General features: G+C 44.7%; 1 protein-coding gene across 3 annotated transcripts in view; it reads left to right on the top strand.

The window, feature by feature from the left end:
• Positions 1 to 23534, top strand: part of ptprea (protein tyrosine phosphatase receptor type Ea) — a 130266-nt gene extending 106732 nt beyond the window's left edge. For 2 of the 3 annotated variants that reach the window (XM_080747128.1, XM_080747126.1), the window contains 15 exons: positions 6938 to 7028; positions 8764 to 8840; positions 9037 to 9073; positions 9964 to 10061; positions 11266 to 11385; positions 12224 to 12387; positions 13458 to 13593; positions 14948 to 15097; positions 15523 to 15616; positions 17198 to 17274; positions 18012 to 18146; positions 18880 to 19005; positions 20366 to 20517; positions 21732 to 21867; positions 22468 to 23534. In XM_080747128.1, coding sequence (XP_080603254.1) covers positions 6938 to 7028; positions 8764 to 8840; positions 9037 to 9073; positions 9964 to 10061; positions 11266 to 11385; positions 12224 to 12387; positions 13458 to 13593; positions 14948 to 15097; positions 15523 to 15616; positions 17198 to 17274; positions 18012 to 18146; positions 18880 to 19005; positions 20366 to 20517; positions 21732 to 21867; positions 22468 to 22542 — 1668 coding nt within the window. In that variant the 3' untranslated portion in view covers positions 22543 to 23534. The remainder of the gene's footprint in view (positions 1 to 6937; positions 7029 to 8763; positions 8841 to 9036; positions 9074 to 9963; positions 10062 to 11265; positions 11386 to 12223; positions 12388 to 13457; positions 13594 to 14947; positions 15098 to 15522; positions 15617 to 17197; positions 17275 to 18011; positions 18147 to 18879; positions 19006 to 20365; positions 20518 to 21731; positions 21868 to 22467) is intronic. The other variant, XM_080747127.1, reaches the window with a different exon arrangement.
• The last annotated feature ends 607 nt before the right edge of the window (positions 23535 to 24141 follow it).

Genomic DNA, 24141 nt, shown 5'->3' on the forward strand with positions numbered 1-24141 from the left:
TTTCCGCTCGACAACAACGATAAGTAAAAGTATAATCAATACCGCAATATAGAAATACTTTGTCACAAGCAAAAGTCTGGAATTCAGGACATGATATACAGCCTACTTGAGTAAAAGTACAAAAGTATTGGCATCAAAATGTACTTTAAAGTGCCAAAAGTAAAAGTGCTCATTATGCAGAATGTCCCATTTCAGTTTTCAAATGTATACAAATCTTTTGAAAATAGCAGATCTACAGATCGTCTGTTTTCAAATGGCCGAAATGCATATAGGGCTGAAGTGGTTAATGTTGTAGGCCTACTGTATGTTTTGTAATAATAATCAAAGTACCTAGTAACGTATAGGTTCCGAACGGAACCATGTTTATTTAATACCGGAGGACAAGGTCCCCCATTGGGATATCAGCGCCATCTGGCGCTGCAACAGAGTAAAACTCATAAGCTCCCGTACGAGAAATATCATTTGTCGGTAGGGCTGTCAATCACAAACGAGGGCACCGCCCCCGAGTGTATATAAGCCCTGCGGGCTATCATAACTTCCTCTAAAGCCGCACCTCTGCGCCCGCAACTAGCGAACCGAGGGGCTTTATTCTGGGGGACCTTGTCCTCCGGTATTAAATAAACATGGTTCCGTTCGGAACCTATACGTTTATTGTCATACCTCCAGACAAGGTCCCCCATTGGGACTCATATACTCCCCGAGAAGTCATGAACCGACAAGACTGTCGTGCACACCGACCACACCCGGAAAGGAGGTCCTGTCAACCGACGTGACCCCTTTCAGGACTGATCCGACCCAGACCCACAGGGCCTGGGCGTGTTCAGACAGAAAAAGACCCTGACAGACCGAGGCCTGCCTTATGCACTAAGGGCAGACACAGGTCCACCTTATAAAATTGCAATAATATAAGGGAAAAACTCAGGGTCCCCCCACGTATTCTAGAGACAGCAACATGCTATCTCAGGAAGGGGAGAGAGCCGCCCCACTACATAGTAGGAAGGGCAGCAGCACCCAGAACCGTATGCGCCATAGCAGAAGGCGCAACGTCCAGGTGATAGTAGGTCGCAAAGGTAGACGGCGAAGACCAATTCGCCGCTGCACAAATCTCCTCAATGGAGACACCTTTGGACAAAGCCCAAGAGGTAGACACACCCCTAGTACTGTGGGCCTTAAGTGCTTCCGGCACTTCAGACCCAGACCGGGTGTAAGCCAACCTAATAGCATCCACAAGCCATCTCGACAGAGTGGGTTTGGACACCGCTTTTCGTTGACGGGCATTCATGACCACGAAAAGCTGAGAAGTAGACCTGCTGTCCACCGTCCTATCACAGTAGGCCTTCAGGGCCCTAACTGGACAAAGACAATGAAGACGCCTATCCTCCTCTGATGCAAACGGAGGAGGATGGAAAGCCGTCAAAACAACAGGTTCCTTCGGGACCACTCGGTTCTTAGGAATAAAACTCAAATGAGGTTTAAGAAGAACCTTGGAGTCATTATTGAGAAACCTCATACAATCAGGGCTCACAGAGAGCGCATGAAGGTCGCTCACACGCTTAGCCGTAGACAAGGCAAGCAAAAGAGCTGTTTTGAAACTTAAATGTTTCAAAGAGGTCCTCCCAATCGGTTCAAAAGGTGCCTTGCAAAGGCCCTCAAGAACCACTTGTAGATCCCAAACAGGAAACAAGGCTCTGGTCACAGGTCTCAAATGGTCCACACCATGCATGAACTGGACCACCTCAGGGATTTTAGAAAGGCCTTTGCCTGCCACCCCCAGGTGGCAGGCATCAATAGCCGCTAAATAACCCCTCAGTGTAGAGAACGCCAGACCAAGGTCCAGGCGGTCCTGCAGGAAATCTAACACCTTCTGGGCCGAAGCTATATGAGCCACCACAGGTGGCTCCTGTAGCTCACACCAGTCCAAAAAGGCATTCCATCTTCCATCATACACAGCCCTAGTAGAGGGGGCTCTAGCACTCTGAATAGTGGCTACAACCATCGGTGAGAAGCCTGCTGCAAGCAGGTTCTCCCTCTCACGGGCCAAACCCACAGGTCTAGGCCCCGTGGGTCTGGATGGAAGATCTCGTCCCCTGCCTGGCGCAGCAGATCCCTGAGCAAGGGAAGCCGCCAAGGGGGTTGAGAGAGCAGTGGGGTGATCAGAGACCTCCACACTCCCCTGGATGGTGTCACCAGAAGAACCTCCTGGTTGGAACATCTGATCCTCTCCAGAGTGGGAAGAATCAGTTCCAGGGGTGGAAACGCGTAGAGAAGACCTTGTGGCCATTCGTAAGCAAACGCGTCCATCCCCAGAGGAGAAGGTCCCCTCACTGAAAAGTAAAGGGGGCACTTCGCGTTCTCCTGGGAGGCAAAGAGGTCGACTCGCGGTCGACCGAACCTGGAGAAAATCTGCCTCACCACCGCAGGGTGGAGAGACCAATCCTCGTAACGAGGCTCCCCCCTGGACAACAGATCGGCGCCGCCGTTCTGAAGGCCCGGGACATGGGAGGCTCTGATGGACCTCAACCGAGGCAAGCACCAGAGGGTCATCTCGCGCGCCAGCTGATCCAGCGTCCACGAGGAGAGGCCGCCCTGTTTGTTGAGATAATACAGGGCCGCCGTGTTGTCCGTCCTGACCAGGACATGGCAACCCCGGAGAAATGGTTCGAAATGCTTGAGCGCCAAGTAGATCGCCATTAATTCCAGATAGTTGATGTGGTACTCCAACATGGCCTGGGTCCAAAGACCCCTGGCTGAGCGCCCCTCGTGGGTGGCGCCCCACCCCGAGCGGCTGGCGTCTGTGGTGATCACCTTGCGTGACACCACTTCGCCCATGGAGACCCCACTTGTCAACAACGCCTGGTCCCTCCATGGGACCAGAGCGTCCATGCAGACCTGGCTGACTGTCACCTTCCTGTACCCTTGCAGGGAAGGAATCCTGAGCGCCAGTGACCACCGCTGGAAAGGTCTCATATGAAACCTGCCCAGACGCAGAAGTTGCACTGCTGAAGCCATCAGCCCAGTCAACTTCATGCACTCCTTGTACCTGACCACCTGGTTCAGTCGGAAGGAGCCCAGACAAGCCAGAAACCTGTCCACCCTCTCCGGGGAGAGGCGAGCGGACATGGTGGCCGAGTCCAGAGATATTCCTATAAAGGAAATCTGCTGGGAGGGTAACAACATACTTTTGCCAAAGTTGACGTTGAAACCCAAGGCCTTCAGGTGTGACAACACCAGATTGGTATGGCGCGCCGCTTCTGAGCAGGAGGCGGCGGAAATCATCCAATCGTCTATGTAGTTCGCCAGCCTGACTCCCTGATGCCTCAGTGGAGCAATGGCTGCCTCGGTCACTTTCACGAAAACCCGAGGGCTCAGAGAAAGACCGAAAGGGAGGACCGTGTACTCGTACAGGCGCCCCTCGAAGGCGAACCGCAGGAACTTCCTGTGTGGGGGATAAATGAGGACGTGCTGATAAGCGTCCTTCAGGTCCACTGAACAGTGGAAATCCCCTTGTCTCACTGATTTCATCAGTGACTCTGACGTCAACATCCTGAATTTGAACTTTTTCAAGTGCTTGTTCAGAGCACGTAAGTCCATAATCGGACGCAGCCCCCCTCCTTTTTTCTGAACCAGAAAATAACGGCTCCAGAAGCCTAAACGGCTCTGGTCGCGTGATAACTCCACTATAGCGCCCTTGCGCAATAGTGAGCTTATCTCCTCCCTCAAGGCATCGGCCTTCAAGCCGCGGGCTCGAGTATAAATAACCTTGCTGGATAGGGAGGGTTTTTTCGCGAACTGTAGTCTGTAACCCCGCGTCACCGTCCGAAACACCCAGTGATTCGGATTGCAACGTTTCCATTGCTCTGCACACTGTGCTAACGTGTTGCTGAGCAACGGAGAAGCCTTGGGGTTGTACCGCCTGAGCGGAACTACTGGGCCGGGAGGGAAAGGTTCCATATCCGGGCACGTATCCGTATCCGCTAGACGCCGAGCCGGAAGGCGCGGAGTCACCAGCGGCATGACTGGAGGAAGCGATATTATCTGAGTGGAAAGAAATTCCAGCCTGGACTTCTCTACACTGGTTAAATTCATGCAAAATGGGGTCGTCTGTAGTAAAGCAGGTGGGTTTGAAATAAACAGGCATTGTTTCATCAACACACTTTTTATTACAGGCACTGGAGGAGAGCACAGAGGAGGAATAAACATTGATTTCTTGGCATGAGAAACATAGTTTGTATTGTCCAAACGTCTGCGCTTGCAAGGGGGGGTCCCCTGAAATTTCAGGGGGACCCCGCCAGAGTCCAGTGTCACTTTCGCGGCGGCTTCCCACGGGCTTTGTGGGAGCTGGCCGGTATCCCGTGCCTGGGAGGGTGGCGGGATTGAGAGCGGGCCTGAGCCCCCGCTGCAGTGCGAGGGGGTCCCGCGGAGGAAGAAGAGGGGGTCCTAGGGGGATTGTTCTGTTTCCCCTGCTTGGAGGAAGAGCGCCCCCTGTCAGCCTGACCAGGGGCCTTGCTCCGTCCCTGTCTCTTTTCCTTTCTGGGTACCTGGGGGTCCGTCGTGGCTCCCAGGAGCTCCAGAGTGATCTTCTTATCCGCCACCTCCTGGCGGAGAAGCTCCAGTCCACCGCCCATGAGGAAGGTAGGGTGGCCGGGGAGGTCTTGCAGGATCTTCCCGGTCTCCTCTCCAGAACTGCCAGGACACTGTACCTTGTCTAGCCACCTGGCACGTTCCGCCTGGATGCAATAATCCATGCCATGTCCAAGCCACTCGATCGCGTGGACATTCAAGTCCATCAGCATGCGCAGCGACTTGTCCATTTCCTCCACCAACACGTCAGGCACCTCCCGCATCTCGCTGAGGAGGCGCCTGGTGGAGGAAAGCAGCAGCTGGGTGGCGTTCATCGTCCTGGCTGCCAGCGCGGACGATCTGTAAGAGTTCCTCACCCTTGAAGACTGCTTGTCGTCAAAGGGGATGGCAAACCCAGGAGGCTTCTTACCCACGGCCAGATTGAGGGGAGGCCGGCCTCCAGGACCGGTCCGCTCATGGTTGGGCTTGAGGCTCCCTACCAGGGACTGGGCCATCAGCTTGTCCATGGGAGGGCACAAGGGGATTCCCGCCTTCTCTGAGTCGCGGTAATCGACCAGGAAGGGGAGCTTGGGGGGGTCCTTGTGTGTAGTCCAGGTTGAATGCAGGGCCTCTGCAAAGCCTGGGACTAGTGGTAGCTTTTCCATCCGACGCGGGGGAGAGGACTCCAAATCCTGGCCCAGGAGAGGAATCCTAGCCCGTGGTCCGAGTGGCGCATCTCCGAGTGGCAGCTCCAGGCCACAACGGATGGCGGCGCGTTCCAGCACCGAGAGCTCGTCCATGGGGATGGAGTCTGGGTCTTGCGCCGCTGCCCCTCTCGCCCCAGCCGGCATGGAAGGGGGGAGAGAGGCAGAAGGGGCTTGGGAGGACGCGGCGGAGATGGAAGCCTCGGCATGAGGAACCACCCTGGCCGCGCCTCCGCCCTGTCCGGAGGGGAAAGAGGACTCGTCCTCCTCCGAGTACTCACCCTCCGTGTCCAACTCCTCCATGTCGTAGTCCTCTAGCTCCGGTTCGTCTCCGTCGCTAGCATGCCAGGAGACGGGGCTAGGTGGCCGCATAGCCCGTAGCTGGGGGACGGAGAAGGAGAGAGGAATGTCCCCGACGACTAGAGGGTGGAATTCCTTGGGGGGGACGATCCACGTTGTAGCTGGCGGAGAAACAACGTGGGCGGTCTTGCATGTTCTCTTCTTGGGCACGGCACCAGTCGAGCCCGTCGGAGAAACAGCAGTGGAAACAGGGGCCGCAGACCCGCTAGCAACGGGGCTACCGAAGCTAGCAGAGGGCGAGGCCGCTGGAGGCCTAACCACGTGGCGAGAAGCAGCGCTGTGGCGTACAGCGCTGTCCGGCACACGAGGAGAGGTGTCTGGGAGGGTTCCGGCGGAGACCGTGGTGTGAAGGCCGTAGCCTGCGGCAGCGATCTCGCATCGTGCCTCGAGGGCTGGAACATCGTACTGGAGGCATTCAGCACAGTTCACCCCCGTGGCCGGGGCCGGAGGGGACAGAGAGGCCAAGGCGTGTCCTACCCCCATGCAGACAATGCAGAACGGATGTGTATCTTCATTGGCGATGAGGCCGTTGCAGCTGGGAAGGCCGCACTTCTTCGGTACCCTAGCTAGCAGGCTGCTAACTGTAGGTCGACGAGCTGCCATCGTGAGCTAACCGAAGCTAAGCGAAGCTAAGCTAAGGCAGGGAGACACGTGGCAGAACGTACAGAGAAGAAGTAAAGACTCAAAGCGAAAGTGAAGAAAAGAGACCGAACTGTTAGGAAGAATAGAATTAGAACGTACAGGAGAATAATCTCTAAAGGCCAGTGGCCGACTTTCCTAGTCAACGCTTAGGCTAAACTTTAAAGAAAATTATACTTATATGGCTGAGTTCGCGACACTAGTTGCAGGTAAGCAGAGGTGCGGAAGAGGAAGTTATGATAGCCCGCAGGGCTTATATACACTCGGGGGCGGTGCCCTCGTTTGTGATTGACAGCCCTACCGACAAATGATATTTCTCGTACGGGAGCTTATGAGTTTTACTCTGTTGCAGCGCCAGATGGCGCTGATATCCCAATGGGGGACCTTGTCTGGAGGTATGACAATAAACTAAAGTTTTCAAATAATTGTGGTGGAGTAAAAGTACAATATTTTATCCGAGATGTTGTGGCGTAAAAGTATTAGAAATTGGAGATACTCACGTAAAGTACAAATATCTCAAAACTGTAATCAAGTACAATTATAGCCTACTTACAGTAAGTAAATGTACTTAGTTACTTTCCACCACTCGTGTTATGTAAAAAACAATGTCGTCATGGTACAGTATATAGTGCTATAGTCACAAACAGGGTTTATTGTGTGCTTTACCGTTGCAGTCCCTGCCTGGAGGCTACACCCATGGAACATGTGAGGAGGCCAATAAGGAGGACAACAAAGAGAAGAACCGATACCCCAACATTCTGCCATGTGAGTGCAAAATCTGGAAATCAAGTTTCTTATTTAATGACATTTAGCTTATAAACAAACATATACAGTAAATACAATTTAACACAAATAACTTTTTGATAGACTACATTTTTTAAATTAAGAATATACAGTATATATTAACTCTTATAGTGCCAATCCGGGATAGTTTGGACCGTATTAACGTCCAGGGTGCCAATCCCGAACTAGTTCGGGAAAAAAAAATGTTTTTAAATTTTCGAGCCGGGCCGCCGGCCGTCATCTGTTTACACAGCCCGCGAGAGCGTCGCGCCGCCGATATTTGACATCCACTCCAATGCAATTCAGGATCTTTAGAGCTCATTTTCTCTGTTCCATGCATATCCATGAGGTGTGCAAGGTTTAATCACGGCTAAATCGCCGAAAATAGGGCTTCTAAAAGTTGTATGGGAATGCCTACTGAGTGGCAAAAAACAGAGTCAGTAGGAGTCATGAGGAGGAGCGCTTCCAAACTCCAATGCTTCATGCTGCTTTATGTTTTGCCTCTCAGTCTGTCCATGGTGCTGATCCTGAGAGGCATACGATGCATACCCTCTATGGTGCTCGTGCAGATAGATGGCTTTTCCTGTGTGTGTGCACACGTGCATCGCCACAAGGGCGTCCCGGTCGATCACCACTGCATTCATTGTCGCTGAAACACCACATCCTCAGTTCAAACGCATGTTTTGATTTCCTTCCTCCAGTTCCAGTTTCAATTACACATGTTTATGGTTTGCTTTGTGAAGAGCCCTCATTTTCAGCACTTATAGTCTGATCCTTTATGCTGCATGAAAATAAATTAATAGAGGCATCTGCGTGCGTCTGTCAGCACTCTCTCTTCTCTCTCCCTCTCCCTCTGTCTCTCGATCTCTCTCCCAGGATTCCCACGGTCATGAAATTCCTGAAAATATTTTGAAATTATTCAAAAACTGTTTTCCAGTCCTGGAAAAGGTTTAGAATTGAATTGGAAATGTTTTGTTTTTGTCTGACATTGTGTGACATATGTACGGTAACATGGTCAAATGCAGTGTGTTGCTGCGCTGCATGAGCTGCCTAAAGTATACAAGACATCACATGACGAAAATAGTTGATCTACAATGCACCGTGATACTTTGTTAGCTTGTAGATCTGCTCTTGTTGTCACGTGACACCTTCACTCGAGTCTGTCCTGGTGCGTTGATAGCCCACTGGTGTAAGAGCCTCATCACTGCACCGTGTGATTTGCTATAGGCCTGGAAATGGGGTGAAATACTTTGGAAAACCTATGCCTTGTTTACCCATTTAGAGCGGGTACACATTATTTTATGCTTTAAATATTGAAAAATAGCAGATATACTGTACAAGCTCACAGCGCGGCACCAATTGCCACGTTTTTTTTTACCAACATTTGAATTTTGACCCGATTCTATAAGTGTCTTCTAAATCCTTCTAAGGTTTTTTGAAAAACACATGATTCTACGTCAATGGTTCTCAAACTCTTTCATGTCAAGGACCCCTAGAATTATATTTATTTGGCCGCCGACCCCCGCCTCAAAATATTTTGTATCAGGGACCCCCCCCCCCCCCCCCCCCCCCAGATGTTCACTTTAATAATTAGATATTCAAAGATTTGCCAAAAAATCATGATTTTTCAAAAATAGCAGATCTAGCTTGTATATCTGCTATTTTTCAAGATTTTATGCCTAAATGAGTTAAAAAACGTGTTTGTTTCATCCGTCAGATGACCATTCCAGAGTGGTGCTGACTCAGCTGGATGGAAACCCCTGCTCAGACTATGTGAACGCGTCCTACATTGATGTGAGTTCTCATTTAATTTAAGTAATTACTTTTGTAGATCATTTTAATTGCTCCACTGTGTGTACCAACAGTAAATAAAGCTGTCGTTAAGGCCTTTTCAAAGTGTTTAATCAAAACAAGACATGTTGTCCTTTCAACAAATGGTTGTGGACTGCTATTTGCAAGTGCAAAACGATTACTTTTTTCTTTTTTTTAGGGTTACACGGAAAACAACAAATTCATAGCAGCACAAGGTAAGGCATGAAATGTACCACTTTGCCTCCTATGCGTGGAATACCCTCTATTCCAGAACACTTATACAGGGTTCCAATGGTCATGAAATTCCTGGAAATATTTTGAAATAAAAAAAAAATTGATCAAGGGTCCTGGAAGGTCCTGGAAAAAAATAGCTATGCATTGTCTTTGGTTATTGATTTTGTTAATACCTCTGAAATGCCCAATTAAACATTGGCCAAACTGTCAAATATTAGAGGCAGAAATTGTGAAAATAGCTGAACTACATGCTCAACGCCTCGCAACGCATAGGAGTAAGCGACTTGTTATTGAGCTGATTTATTGTTATATAGTCCTGGAAATTGGGTTAAATATTCTGCAAAAGTTTTGGAAAACTTTTGGAAATTAATTGGTAAAAATGTGTGGGAACCCTGCTTATAATAACAGTAGTTACCCCAAGAAAATACTATTTTTTTTTATCAATTACACACGCCACAAAGTCTTGAATTCATGGAGATTTCTTTGTTTTTGTTGCATTCCCGAGTCAATAATTTGACTACCAGGTCAATAGGAGTCTCTGCCGGCCATCACATTATTGTCTTAGAAATGCAACAATAACGGAATCCAAGGCTTCATGGGGTGTGTTATTGATAGAAAACAAGTACGGTAATTCTTTGCGTGAACACGTTATTTTCTAGGATAGTTTTTTCGGAAGATTCCTGCTTCATTGTTGACAAGACAGTGGAGCGAGAGACAGCAAAACAAGGGCAGAGAGAGTGTGTTGTGTTGTTGGGGGGTGGGGGGGGGCATTCAGCACAGATGTCTGACCTGGAATTGAACCAAGGTCAGTCGACGTGTGAATAATGGTCAGTGGAAACGGGACGTTCATTTAGTTCATCTTTCTTTTCAGGGCCAAAAGAAGACACCGTTGCAGACTTCTGGAGGATGGTGTGGGAGCAGAAGGTTGCAACGGTTGTCATGCTGACCAACCTGAAAGAAAGGAAAGAAGTGAGTGTTCTATTCTGTTTTCTCTTATACATTTGTTTTTGACACTATCCCAAGTCTTTGTCCCTTCCATAGGGACATGTAATAGACTTTTCCTGTTTAACCACTTGAACCCTGGTGATTATATTCTCTCTATTCTGGGGGAACATTCGGCGAAAAGAGAAGATCTGTTACTTTCGGCAAACTAATCGGTGTGCCGGGAAATACTAGATAGAGGAATTACTGTAAGTTTACGTAGGGTTTAAGTGTACAATAGACTGTGGAATAAACTTTTCCTGTTTAATAGACTGTGGAATATACTTTTCCTGTTTAATAGACTGTGGAACAAACTTTTCCCGTTTAATAGACCGTGCAATAGAGTTCAGACGAAACAATTGACCCCCTCCGACCTTTTCTTAAATCGGTTTTCTTACAAAACGGTCGATTCACTTATTACCAGACAGTGCGCGCCATACCCAAGCAGGCCCGCCTGCCCCGGCTTCAGAGGAACGGCAGCAGAAAAGGCAGAGCAGAGAGTGAGAGAGAGAGAGAGAGAAAGATCAATAAGAGAAGGATAGTGGAGAAAATTAAAATCAGGCGTGTGCACAGGTTGAAATCGATGGCCTCGTAATGGGTAATAAAGCCCCTGTGAGACTACCTCATAATCGGCACCCGCCAAACTCTCTTGAGGGTTTCATCACCGCCTCTCTGCTCGGCGGGAGCTGGAAAGGACTGGCTGTGAAGATGAAACCTGTAATTTTACACAGTGTGATTTCAGAACCACGCAGCTTTTTGGTTCAAGTCAAGCCTCTGAATCAATTACCTGTCCTCCCGTGAGGAAAACGGTGCTTTGGATTCCACGAGGCGAGGACGAGATTTCGATGCATTGCTTTTCATATGCGCTTATGAGCATATGAGCTTGTAGTTCGGCTATTTTTGGCAAAGAGTTATGGTGTAGAGGGGAAAAAGAGCAGACTAAGTACTGAGTGAAAGGTCAAGTTTATTGAGTATTGACAGTTCAAGTGGTTAAATATCTGAAAACACAAATTGACACAAATCCAAAATACACTGATGATTGTGCTGTCAAACAATGAAACTATGGAATCTCTGAAAAGGTTGTGGGGGTCCCTGCTTCATCTCTCTCTTAACTAAGGGGTCCTTAATTGGCCTGAAAACCTTGAAGACCCCTGGTTTAAGTGGTTGTGTTGTGTCCTCTGTCTCTCCACAGGACAAGTGTTACCAGTACTGGCCCGACCAGGGCTGCTGGACCTATGGGAATGTCAGGGTAGCCGTGGAAGACTTTACCATCCTGGTAGACTACACCATACGCAAGTTCTGCATACAGAATGTGAGTTTGTGTCAATTTAGTTCCAATATGGTAAACATTTACTCTTAAGGAGTAGGCCTAGGAGTAGGCCTAGTTCACCCAAGGAATTACTCACACAATTTATGGAGAGTTTTTTGTTTTTGCCGCATTCCTAAGCCAATAATCTGATGATCGGCCTAGTCTCTGGAACTCTCTTACTGAGTCTCCTATTGACCGATGACCCGGTCATCATATTATTGGCCCAGGAATGTGACAAAAACAAAACAATCTCCATTAATTCAAGGCTTCATTGGGTGTGTAACTGATAGAGAACAAGTCTTTTTTTTGTGATGGAGTCGTGCATGCCGGTCTACAAGCGCACAGCGTGTCATCATTATGACGAAGTATAAATCAGACATTACTGAGTCATGAAAAACTTTGGTAACAGATTGTACATTGGGCCTTTTTCATTGTTTGATTTAATACTTTATTAGTCAAAGTCCTGACTAATAAAGTCCTGGGGACTTGTTTCCATTGTGGTCCTACAGTATGTATTCAATTCATCAACATATCGTAGCATAGAATATTAACACATTAATACATGCTTATTGTCAGTCAGTCAGACAGTCAGTCAATCCATTTATATTTATAATATAACCAAATCACAACAAAAGTTGTTGCTGTACATCAGATAAATACTCTCTCTCTCTCTCTCTGTGTGTGTGTGTGTGTGTGTGTGTGTGTGTGTGTGTGTGTGTGTGTGTGTGTGTGTGTGTGTGTGTGTGTGTGTGTGTGTGTGTGTGTGTGTGTGTGTGTGTGTGTGTGTGTGTGTGTGTGTGTGTGTGTGTGTGTGTGTGTGTGTGCGCGCGCTTGTGTGTAGCAGGCCAGCGACACGTCCAAGACTGCCAGGTTGGTCACCCAGCTTCACTTCACCAGCTGGCCTGACTTCGGAGTGCCCTTCTCCCCTATCGGCATGCTCAAGTTCCTGAAGAAGGTCAAGTCTGTCAACCCACCCTTCGCTGGACCCATTGTGGTCCACTGCAGGTAGCCTAGCCATCCATACTGCCAAAACCAACACATTTTTCTTTTTTTTTTACCAGTTACCTAGTCTCGCGTAGCCAGACAACTATTCCACAATCTCTGAATGCTATATAGAGTCTGAAACAGCAGCTCCCTAACGGCGAGTAATGGAAACGGGCATTACCGTTCAAGAAAATATATTTTAAAATGTCATTTCTGCTAAGCAGCAAGCTGAACATGCTTATATGATTTTTATTCATATAATGATAAATGTGTGCGATGTGAGACTGAAACGGAAGTGACGAGGGGGCTTCACTTCCGCTTTCATCTCGCACTCATCATTTCTATTCTGCTTTGCCAGACTGTATGCCGGGAGCATTTGACCAAATCGCGGAGGCAACAGTCTGGCCACACGAGACTACCAGTTACCCATTAAGCCCTGGAAAGCATCTGTGTCATTTTAGATTTCAAAGTTCAAAGTATAGTATATATGCTATTCAAAAATAGCAGATATACAAGCTCATATGTATATATCATTTTTTGCAAATCTTTGAATATACTTTTTTTTTTTTCTCAAGAGAAGATTTTATCTTAAAATCTTTTCTTCTGGGGGTCCCTGGTCCCTGCCATTTTTGAGGAGTCTCCAAAAATAGATTTTCTGGCCAATGCAATTTGTTTTATTCTTATTAACAGTTCTGTTGTTCCTTGGATTAGTAACAAGGTTCACATGACTATAGAGAGCAGTGGTGGAGTGAATAACAATGCTGTATTATTCACTGACCCATGTTTAATGCATGAATTCCAGTGGTTTTATTCTTTGCTGAATATTACTTAGACTCTTCTCACATGTTCCACTGGGGTTTCCCTCGACTGATGTGGGTTTTGTTTTGTTATTCGAAAAACACTCTTTGTTCCTCTGGATACGGACGTGAGGACATTTTGAGTGATTTAGTCGTGACATTGCTAATGCACTTCAGATGTCCTTTCTCTAGCGATTTTCTCCTCGGCGTAACATTTGCGAGTGTTCACATTCAGATTTATGGTGTTATGCTTAATGGTGCGCTCCGTGTCTGTTCTGTGTCTCTTCTCCGCAGTGCTGGCGTGGGAAGGACAGGCACCTTCATTGTCATAGACGCCATGATAGACATGATGCATACGGAGCAGAAGACTGATGTGTTTGGCTTCGTCTCCAAGATCCGAGAGCAGCGCTCGCAGCTCATCCAGACAGATGTGAGTCGCGGCGACGGCGCCAAGTTAAACTCTGCTTTCTGTCGTTTCTCAGACGCCGCGTCAGCGCTTCGAAGATGATGGAAAACGTCCTGATTGCACTCCGTTCAACTGAGAAAAATGCCTAATCTTTGCTCTGTCATCTGACGCCGTTGCGTGACAAAACAATTGCCGACCTTCAAGCTAGCAACACCCTGTGAGCTTGCGGATCGGCTATCAGCTACTTACTAGATCGGCTATTTCGGCGTGCGACGCCATCGCACACCGACAAAGTATAATTGAAGCGACCACGTTAGTTTATGCAGGACACGGGAGTCGTCCCGCCCAGCTGTCATCAGCTGTCAGTCAGCTCTGTTCTCATTCCTCATTCTCATATCTGCTGGTCATTACGTCACATGACTGCCATACTCCAATCAAAGCTCTCAATCAGTAGGGAAGGCTCCTTTAAATATGGCTTGCTTTCTCTACCTATGCTTGGTTTCTGAAAGCTTCGGAATCATTCGCTGCTTGCTGCCTCCTCCACCCCAGCCTCCACCTTTGCACGATCAGTCCGGCTAAGCTCAAATACTTGTGATTGTCTGATTAAGTTACATGTCAATGTATTGCTATTGTTCTGCTATTGTATCCCTATGGGGGCATTGCTTATCGTTCCCTGATTTTGCTTAGCATGCTCAAAAGCATGCACAAAATTCAGGGAACATCTCCGAACGTGGAGCCCATTAATGCCAAGATTAACTGTATTCCATTTATGCAATAAATGGTTAAATCTACTTGGACGTGAGTGTTCCTGACTAAAAAAGGATTAAGGCTTCTAGTCTAGTTTGAGGTTGGTCAGCTGTCCCCCTCGGCCGGTGATAATGACCCAGCTCAGTTTTTTCCAAGGTCCATGCAGGTGCTAATGAACTATCCCATCTGTCCTGAGATTCCCAAGTATTGCGATCTAGCATTCCTGGTGTGGGTGTGTTGCCAATATTCCACTGACAATGTGCACTTCAGCCCCTATTATAGCCATATTGTTGCTGTCGGGCAGAAACCTCTTATCTCCGTATTTTAACTTTTTGTGTTTTTTAGTAAATTAACGTGTTATCTGCCTAGGACATAGAATGACGAGAGTGCTTACATGACCCGCCCCGCCAAAGAAGTAGTTGAGGCGTTGTGAGCATGTAGATCTGCCGACTGCCTTAGGCACTCGGTGCCGCGCTGTGAGCTTGTATATCCGCTATTTTTCAATAGCTAAAGTATAAAATAATTAAGGCCCCTTCACCTTGGGCCCTGGTAACTCAGTCCCACTTCCCCCCCCCCCCCCCTTGTGACCCCCTGTTAAAATGTATGGTCCCATTCCTCTGCCCCCCTGCAGAGCCAGTACTCGTTCATCTACCAGGCCCTGCTGGAATACTACCTCTATGGGGACACGGAGCTGGACGTGTCGTCTCTGGAAGGACACCTGCACAAGCTGCACAACACCTCAGCCCCCTTCGACAGGGTGGGCCTGGAGGAGGAGTTCAAGGTACTGACTCCACCCTACGCCTCTGGCAGTCGGTTGCTTGATTTCTAAGTGTCAGAGAATGACAAAGTAAAGAATAAAAGATAAATAAATTGTATTAAAACAAAGAATGAGCAGTAATTTGTACGTCTATCAACTTGCTGGCTCCTTTCCCTTTCTTTTTCTTCAGATTAAAACTGGGAAAGCATCCGTGTTAATTTAGATTCTTTTGTGTTATTCAAAAATAGCTCACGTGCCGTGCTGCAAGCTAGCTATTGCTATACTTTGAAAATTCTGAAAAACATAAAAGTGTGAGAACTACTGCATTAGAAGACATTTGTACAATCGTCACAAAAGGTTAGGCACAAAAACGGTGTCCGTTCACATCTTCATGATGACTGCATCACACATAATATACTATAAAAATAACTGGCTCCATTCCTCCTCAGAAACTGACAAACATGCGAATCATGAAGGAGAACATGCGAACGGGGAACCTTCCTGCCAACATGAAGAAGAACAGAGTTCTGCAGATCATTCCATGTAAGTCAGCGGTCCTCAAAGTGAGGTCCGGGGGACCGCCCAGGGGTCAGGTTCCAGGGGGTCCCCAGCTATGTTGAACCACCATACATACTGTACATACTGTAGGCTCTTTGAAAATAGCCGATCATCTTCAATGGGTTCCCTGGCACAAATGTTTTCAGATGGGGCATCCGTGATTCCGTGTTAATTTGGGGGTCTTTGACATGAAAAGGTTTGAGAACCACTGCTGTTAGCAACAAGAGGGATCCACACTGAATAGAACCCATTGTACGCCTGTTCAGACTCATGACAGATGTGGACCTGCAGGTTGTATCGGGTTTCCATCCACATTTAGAACCACCTACAGAGAGAGAGGGAGATCTTATCCCATTCCATGTCCCTTGAAGTCAGAGCATTGAGCCGCGGTGATCTTTTCCTTATCTCACAGTGTAAACCAGGGCTTCCCAAACTATTTCCATGCCAAGGATGCCAAATAGCCACAGCCTCTGGGCCACTTGTGACAAAAATAACAACAACATGCCCATAATAGGAATGTCAGGTTGAAAGTGGTTGAACTGGCACAATTATAATCCTGTGAGTTTGCTTTGAAGTGTGTGTGTGTGTGTGTGTGTGTGTGTGTGTGTGTGTGTGTGTGTGTGTGTGTGTGTGTGTGTGTGTGTGTGTGTGTGTGTGTGTGTGTGTGTGTGTGTGTGTGTGTGTGTGTGTGTGTGTGTGTGTGTGCGCGCGCGCGCGAGCGTGCGTACTGTACAGCTGTATACATACAGTAGATTAAGTACTGTATACATACAGTAGATTAAGTACTGTACTCTACTTAAGCAATATTACACGAGAGGGTGTGCATTATCGCGGTTATTTGGCCCGACAGCCTTGCTGCAGGAACGAGCCGCAGGCGAGTTCCGTAGGCAGGACTGAAGGGACAAATAACCGCGATAAGGCAGACCCTCGAGTGTAATATTGCGATTATACAACTGTTGCCCTTAAAAAAACACGTCAACTTCATTTCATTGTAATTAAAGGAGCTATAGTCAACTTTTTCTTGTAAAACGGATGCTAAAATAAAAATAATGTTTAGAAAATATTTTATAAAAAAATAAGCTTCATATATGTGTTTCTATTCAAAAATGACCACAAAAAGCGTAAAATAATGATAAAATAATCATTTTGGCCATTGTCAGACTGACACTTTGTTTACATTCTAGTCTATAGACTAGGATGTAAACAAAGTGTCGGCCCTACAATGACAAAGTTGACTATAGCTCCTTTAAGATATACGATAGGAATTTGTAATTTTGTAATGCCTCATTTAGCTACTACGTCCCTGAACTTCACATGAAAACCGCTAGCCTAGACGCCTAGCATAGTGCATAGCGCTTGCTCTCTTTCGTGACAAACACAGCTGATTTCTTTATTTGATGAGACTGTGCAGTAGTGCTCATTACCTGCACGGTTGGAGGGCCTGTTTTCCATTGAGAGCCCGACTACCTGTTGTATAATGTACAGTATGTGATACTTTGTGTGAATAGTTGTGGTCCACTTGCTCTGTTCTGAGGGGTTGTCCTCCTGTGCTCTCCTGTGTTCCAGATGATTTCAACAGAGTCATTCTGTCCATGAGGAGAGGACAGGAGTTCACGGACTACGTCAATGCCTCCTTCATAGATGTAAGGACTTCATTATACTGTAATATAACCCTGCCACCATGGCTCCCACCATGGCTCCCAGCTCCGGGCCATGCCACCAAGCGCAGAGATTATTTTCTTAGTGATTATTTTTCTTAGTGATTATTTTCTATCAATTACTTTTTTGAGAAGCATGTTTTTAAAATATATATATATTTTGTAATTGTTTTATATATCAACAAATCGATTAACCACAAATGTTATTTTGTACTTCTTCCCATAACGGTGTCATGCAAAAATATCCAATCGTCTATTTTCACTATTTTTTACCTATTTTGCCTATAACTACATGCCCAAAAATGAATGGATTATTAATTGATTATTTTATTATTAAATTAGCGATTTCATTTTTTTTTTATAATTGATTAAATTGATAACTTCAGTTAACTGAGACCATGATGAAGCCACGACTGGAGTTGAGATTCACTGACTAAATGGATTCTTCTGGCTTTTGTGATGAAATAATTCACATTATTGTACTTGAAATATGTATATCATTTTTATTTTTTAGTTTTAAATTATTTTTTCTGGTTTGGTGTTTGATTTCAGTTTTTAGTTTAGTGTCAGTTTATCATGATGGTGGAAAAACTAAAACAAAGATGCTTTTACCTAATAACTTTTTTGTTTTTAGAAATTAGTTTTTATTTCAGTTTTAGTTAACTATATAATGTGCGTTCATTGTGGTGTTTATATTTATGTGTGTGTTGCTGGTATTACAGGGCTACAGACAAAAGGACTACTTCATTGCCACCCAGGGCCCTCTGTCTCACACGGTGGACGACTTCTGGAGGATGGTGTGGGAGTGGAAGTGTCACTCCATTGTCATGCTCACTGAGCTCCAGGAGAGGGAGCAGGTGAGCTGCTCATGAAACCCTTCAGTACCTCCTTCTATCAGCTCTGGCACAGAGAAGCATTTCAAGAACCATATCGTTGTTGTCGGGTTGAAACCTCCAAACTGTTCGTTTTGTATTTATCATTTTAAAAATGATTTAAAATATTGAAAATAGCTGATCTTCAAGCACACAACGCTTCACAGTCTTTTGTGATGAAGCAGGGTTTTACTTTGCAAAGAAAGGTACAAATTTGAAACTTGGAGGTACGAGGTTTCTGTCTTGACAGTGACGATATGCTAAAATGAGATGGCTAAAAATGACTGCACTGCAAAAACATTATGCTATAGTACACAGTATGATTCAGAACCACTCCTTTAAATGTATCATATCTCACCACTTAATACTTCTCATATGATATCCGAACACAAAACAGTTAGTTAGTTAGTTAGTTAGTTAGTTATAAGGCATATTTCGGAAGCAAATAAACACTGTTAAGACTATACACTGTAAAGTCCTCAATGTTACTATAACCTGGGGGAGTACATGTATGTCACCAACACTCAGTTTTATACTGCTTTATTGGTCTCGTAAGCCAAAATAAAAATGCAGAAAATGAAAGAGACTGATAATCCTGCTGGGATCAGCAGTCTCTGTAGTAGACAGTCTATACATATTTTATACAGTATATTGTGTATTCTATGGTCTTCATGAAGTGTCTATAACAGTATTCCATTGTTGTGTTGTGTCTTTGCAGGACAAGTGTTTCCAGTACTGGCCCTCGGAGGACTCAGTCACCTATGGAGACTACACAGTAGAGATGAAAGGTGTCACAGACTGTGACACCTTCAGTCTTCGCGACTTGGTACTCACTTTTGGCCCGGTAAGCAGATGAACTTAGCCGCGAACTCCTCCAAGTCAGGCTAGAACTTCAGTACAGTGCAGCTTTCCCTGTCTTTTGAAAAGTGCCAGATATCGTTGTTGTCTGGCCGAAAACCTCTTATCTCTATAATCACACACTATTCCTTGCCTGTTCGAACTTACTGGTATGTGCTCCGAATTATGTGCAGTGTTGGGTTATGGGGTGTGCACAGTATATGAGGGATTGAATATAGGAGTCTCAGAAGTAATGTTGGAGAGCCCAGACTTATTAGTGATGTCAGTCATCTCCAAATTTGGGCACTGTTTCAGCATGCGGCTGTTACCATGGCGGCGGTATCAGTGATGTCAGCCATCTCCAAATTTGAAAAGTATCAGTTTTGGACATTTGAGGTTTCCATCCGACAATGACGATATGCTTATCATGCTTATTTTGTGAGAGAATTTCTGTTTATACCCTCAAATTCTGCATTCTGAAACCTGGGACTCTAAACCCACTTTATATTATATAGTTTCTAAAACATTGCCCACCAAAGGTGCGAACTAGGCTCTTTAAGTTACAGTAATTGGCTGTGTATAAACCTGGCTTGGAGTTTTGGAAGGAAAGGATATGGAATTAGAGTGTGCAGCTGTTTCATTGGGTCTCCCACTGGCACTGTACCTTCTGGCTTCCCAGTAGTAGATGTTTATATAACCACATACTGTACAGTTCACAGTGAGCTGGTAGATCTGCTATTTTCACTAGTTTGGGTCCCAGACAAACATCACATTTCTCTAATGGGTCTTGAGCTAAAAGGTTTGGGAACCATTGCTGTACAGCACCTTATTAATTAAAGCTTCTCTTCTACTCTGCCATTTAGATTTACAATACAAGCTCCTGAAAACCAGCAAAGGTAGCAGATCCACAAGCTCGTAGATCTTCTACTTTTGATGCTTTCGTGTGACGCTTTCGTTCATTTACGTAAAAAACACAAAAAGTTGGAATATGAAGATACAGATGTGCCATTTCAAAGCTTCACACGTCCTGCTTTTCAAAGGGAATGGAGTGGTTTCTTGCCATTTGCGAGCAAAGATTTTCTGCAAAGATATGCTCCATTTTCCATAAACCTTTGAAAGGCAAAACAGGGAAAGAAAGCTGTGGAAAAAATGCATTTGCAGGAAATGTTCAGGGAAAGAGCAGTAAATACTGAAGAGTTGAAACGGCACATCAGCAGGAGGTTTCTGCCCGCCATATTATATATATATATTAATGTTCAGAAATAGCTCAAACATGCCACAATGTGCCAAGTTGTGAGCTTGTAATGTGGTTGAGAGCCCCATATGTTCTCATCTCTTCTTCCCTGGGTGTTTGGCTCCACCATAAGGAGAAGCAGACGAGGCTGATCAGGCACTTCCACTTCCACGGCTGGCCAGAGATCGGCATCCCCGCCGAGGGGAAAGGTATGATTGACATCATTGCCTCGGTGCAGAGACAGCAGCAACAGTCAGGAAACCATCCCATCGTCGTCCACTGCAGGTAACTCTAATAACACCCCCTCCCTGTCCAAAGCTGACAGCAGCTAGAGCACTCCCAAGCACATTTCTTTCTTTCCGGCTTTCGGCAGGGCTTTGCCAAAGCGAACAAAGTTCTCTGAGAACTACTGTCCTTAAGTACAGTTTTGAGTTTTTTCTTTTTCTTTACTCGTGTATTTCCAATTTTCAGTACTTCTCCTCTCTCGGAGGGAAATATTGTACTTTATACTCCACTACAATGAATTGAAATCTAGTTAATAGTTGTTGATTTTGATTGATTATTATTACAAAACATACATTAACCACTTTGTCCCTATATACATTTTGGCCATATGATAGATTGTTATCCATTTTATAAAACTGGTAAAATGGGACATTCTGTGCAATTTAAGTTCATTTTGATGCCAAGTAAATCTGCGAATTACAGACTTTTACTTGTAACAGCATTGCAGCATATGTCTACATTGCAGTATTGATACTTTTACACTTGCACAGTAAGAAATGTGAATACCTTTTCCACCACTGCTGAGATCGAAAGCATAAAGTAAAAGTCGCTGCTGCGGCTCGGCTCTTGAGTCCCCAAACATATGTTTTGTGTGCATTGCAGTGCTGGTGCAAGGTGTTACATACATTATGCATTTATACAATTGCTCTGTCCTGTGTGTGCATTGCAGTGCTGGTGGAATCCAGGTGTTACTGTACATACATACATTATGCATTTATATAATTGCTATTGTCCTGTGTGCATTGCAGTGCTGGTGCAAGGCATACATGCAGTACATATACTGTACATCAGGGGTCTTCAACGTTTTCAGGCCAAGGACCCCTTAGTTGAGAGAGAGATGAAGCAGGGACCCCCACTACCTTATCATAGATTCCATATAGCTTCATTGTTTGACAGCACAATCGTCAGTGTATTTTGGATTCATGTAAATTTGTGTTTTCAGATATTTAACCACTTGAACCGTCAATACATAATAAACCTGACTTTTCACTCTGTACTTAGTCTGCTCTTTTTACCAAAGATCTTTGCCGAAAATATTTTGGCTAAAGTTCTTAGCCAGGACGCTAGGATTTAAGTGGTTGATATAAAAAAGAAGAAAAGGTTTCTATCACTCAAAGATTTGGAGGACCCCCTTTAGTAACTCTGAGGACCCCCTGTTGAAGAAACCCTGCTGTACATTTATCTGATTGTTCCGTCCTGTGTGTGCATTGCAGTGCTGGTGCGGGGCGAACAGGTACGTTCATTGCACTGAGCAACATCCTGGAGCGGGTCAAGGCCGAGGGTCTGCTGGACGTGTTCCAAACCGTGAAGAGTTTACGCATGCAGAGGCCTCACATGGTCCAGACAGTGGTGGGTGTCACTCATAGACAGTTTACAGTTTAGGCATTTAGCAGACGCTTTTACTCCAAAGCGACTTACAATAAGCAGAGTTATTATACATCTAGAGCAGGGCTCCTCAAAGTGGGTGCCTTTAAGCCATTATGGCCGGGAACGCAACTTTAACTATTGAAAAATAGCAGATCTACAAGCTTGTAGATCTGCTATTTTTGAAAAATGGTGAAGATTTGTATTTTGACCGGATTCTATAAATGTCTTCTAAATCAGTGGTTCTCAAACTGTTTCATGTCAAGGACCCCCAAAATTACATGTATTTGGCCGCGGACCCCCCATCTCAAAACATGTTGTTCCAGGGACCCCCCAGAAGCAAATATTTGAGTTACAAATGTTCGCTTTTAAAAAAGATATATTCAAAGATTTGCCGAATTTTTCTGTTAATTTAACGTAGATGCACGTGACGTTATTAAAATTGCGTCTCCCCCAAACATTAAATCACCAATACAACACTGTTTATCTGAGCCAATGATCTAGAGAGTGGCCTAGTCATTTAAATGAAAGTTGCTCACCAGCACATAAAGTGCTAATTTAGTTTTTTTCTTTATCTTCCCACAGGAACAATATGACTTCTGCTACCGGGTGGTACAAGACTTTGTCGACATTTTCTCAGACTATGCCAATTTTAAATGATTGAGATTTGCCTTAAAACAAATGTTGTTTATTTCTTTCAATGTTTTATTTTTATTTTTTAATTTGTCAGGTTCATGTGTTTCCTTAACTCTGTCAAAAATGATCTTCTATTTTGCTATGCACTTGTTCTACCACTAGCTAAGGCTGCATCCGTCCTGTAATATGAAAAAATTGTAAATGCTTAAGTGAGATTATTATTAATGTATATTTCACGTCCTGTATATTAATTATTTTTTTTGTCATGAAGTGTCGTTTCAACCTTCAGTCTCTCGCATTTCAGTTTCAGTTGTATATTTGTACTTTAATTTCAAAAATTCCAAATGTTTTATCCGAGCGAGTGTTACTTTGGATTTTAAGCACACATTGTAATATTTTTTAAAAAGGTTGTAGCTATTGTAAATGTATTTATGTATTTGTTTCGCCGACCGTTCATTCTTGCATTTTTTTTTGGAGAACATGACGAGAATGTTAAAGATGTTTTTTTATTTTATTTTATTTATGTTAAACGTGTATTCTTACACTTATTGACAGCTTCTAACTGAGATTAGAGGTGATATCAAAAGTCTTTTTTTTTAGTTTTTAGTTTTTGTTTTCCTCCAGCTAAACGCCCATTTCAAAATGTGACATTCTTTCCAATGGAAAATGTTTGGAAAACAAAGCACCGTTCAGCCATAATGCAGAGATACAGATATGCAATGGATACTAATTTAATCACATACTATATGGTCGACGTCGGGTGGAAACCTTGTATGTCCAAAGTGGTTCCTTTTTATTAGTTAAATTTTATAAATGAAATAATAGTGAAAATAGATGATCTGCAAGCTCTACAATGATGCGCTGTGAGCTTGTGGCTCTGCTAGTTTCACTACTTTTGTGCGACACTCTTGTATGGCGAAATAGGGCATTAATTAAAGAAAAAAAAACATGTTTAAATATGGAGATACGAGGTTTCCGCCCGAGAGTGACGATTATTGTTGATATCCAATACAGATTCAGGCAGAAGAGCGAAAGACCATACAGAACTGATTATGTACCTCAGAGAACTGGTATGCAACTGCACATAAAATGGATTAAATGCTACAGTTTGCCTTTTGTTTATATAGGCCACGGCAAGTATTTTGCTAACGCGACTGCACATAAAAAGAAAAGCACATATAACACAGAGCCTTTTTACCAAGCATTTACAATATAGAAAGGTGTTTTTATCAGTGATTTGTCTAGGTCTAGGTTATAAATATGTCCTTGCATAAATCAGTGCCATATTGACGTTTTTTTTAAAGAGGTAGAAATGTCAAATTATGAGTTTAGCGACATTTGTCGATTAAAAAAGATGGCAAGAGTAGTTGCTTAGTGTATAAAGACACATTTTGAACATTTCTTGACCTTTTTTTTTTAAATCTTAACATAATGAGGTTCTTACTACAGTTTGAGCAACATGCCATTTCCAGTTAAACAAATAATAATTATAGTCAATGTGTAAACTTTGTCATATATAGTAAAATATACCACCATTGTCATTTCCCTAGTAAAGGTCTCAGATTTAGCATTTAAAATGCAACATCATCAGGTGTGTCCCATAATGGTAATTACCTCAGTAAA

Source organism: Nannobrachium achirus, assembly GCF_963921795.1.
Source record: "Nannobrachium achirus genome assembly, chromosome: 18".
Classification (NCBI taxonomy): Eukaryota; Metazoa; Chordata; class Actinopteri; order Myctophiformes; family Myctophidae; genus Nannobrachium; species Nannobrachium achirus.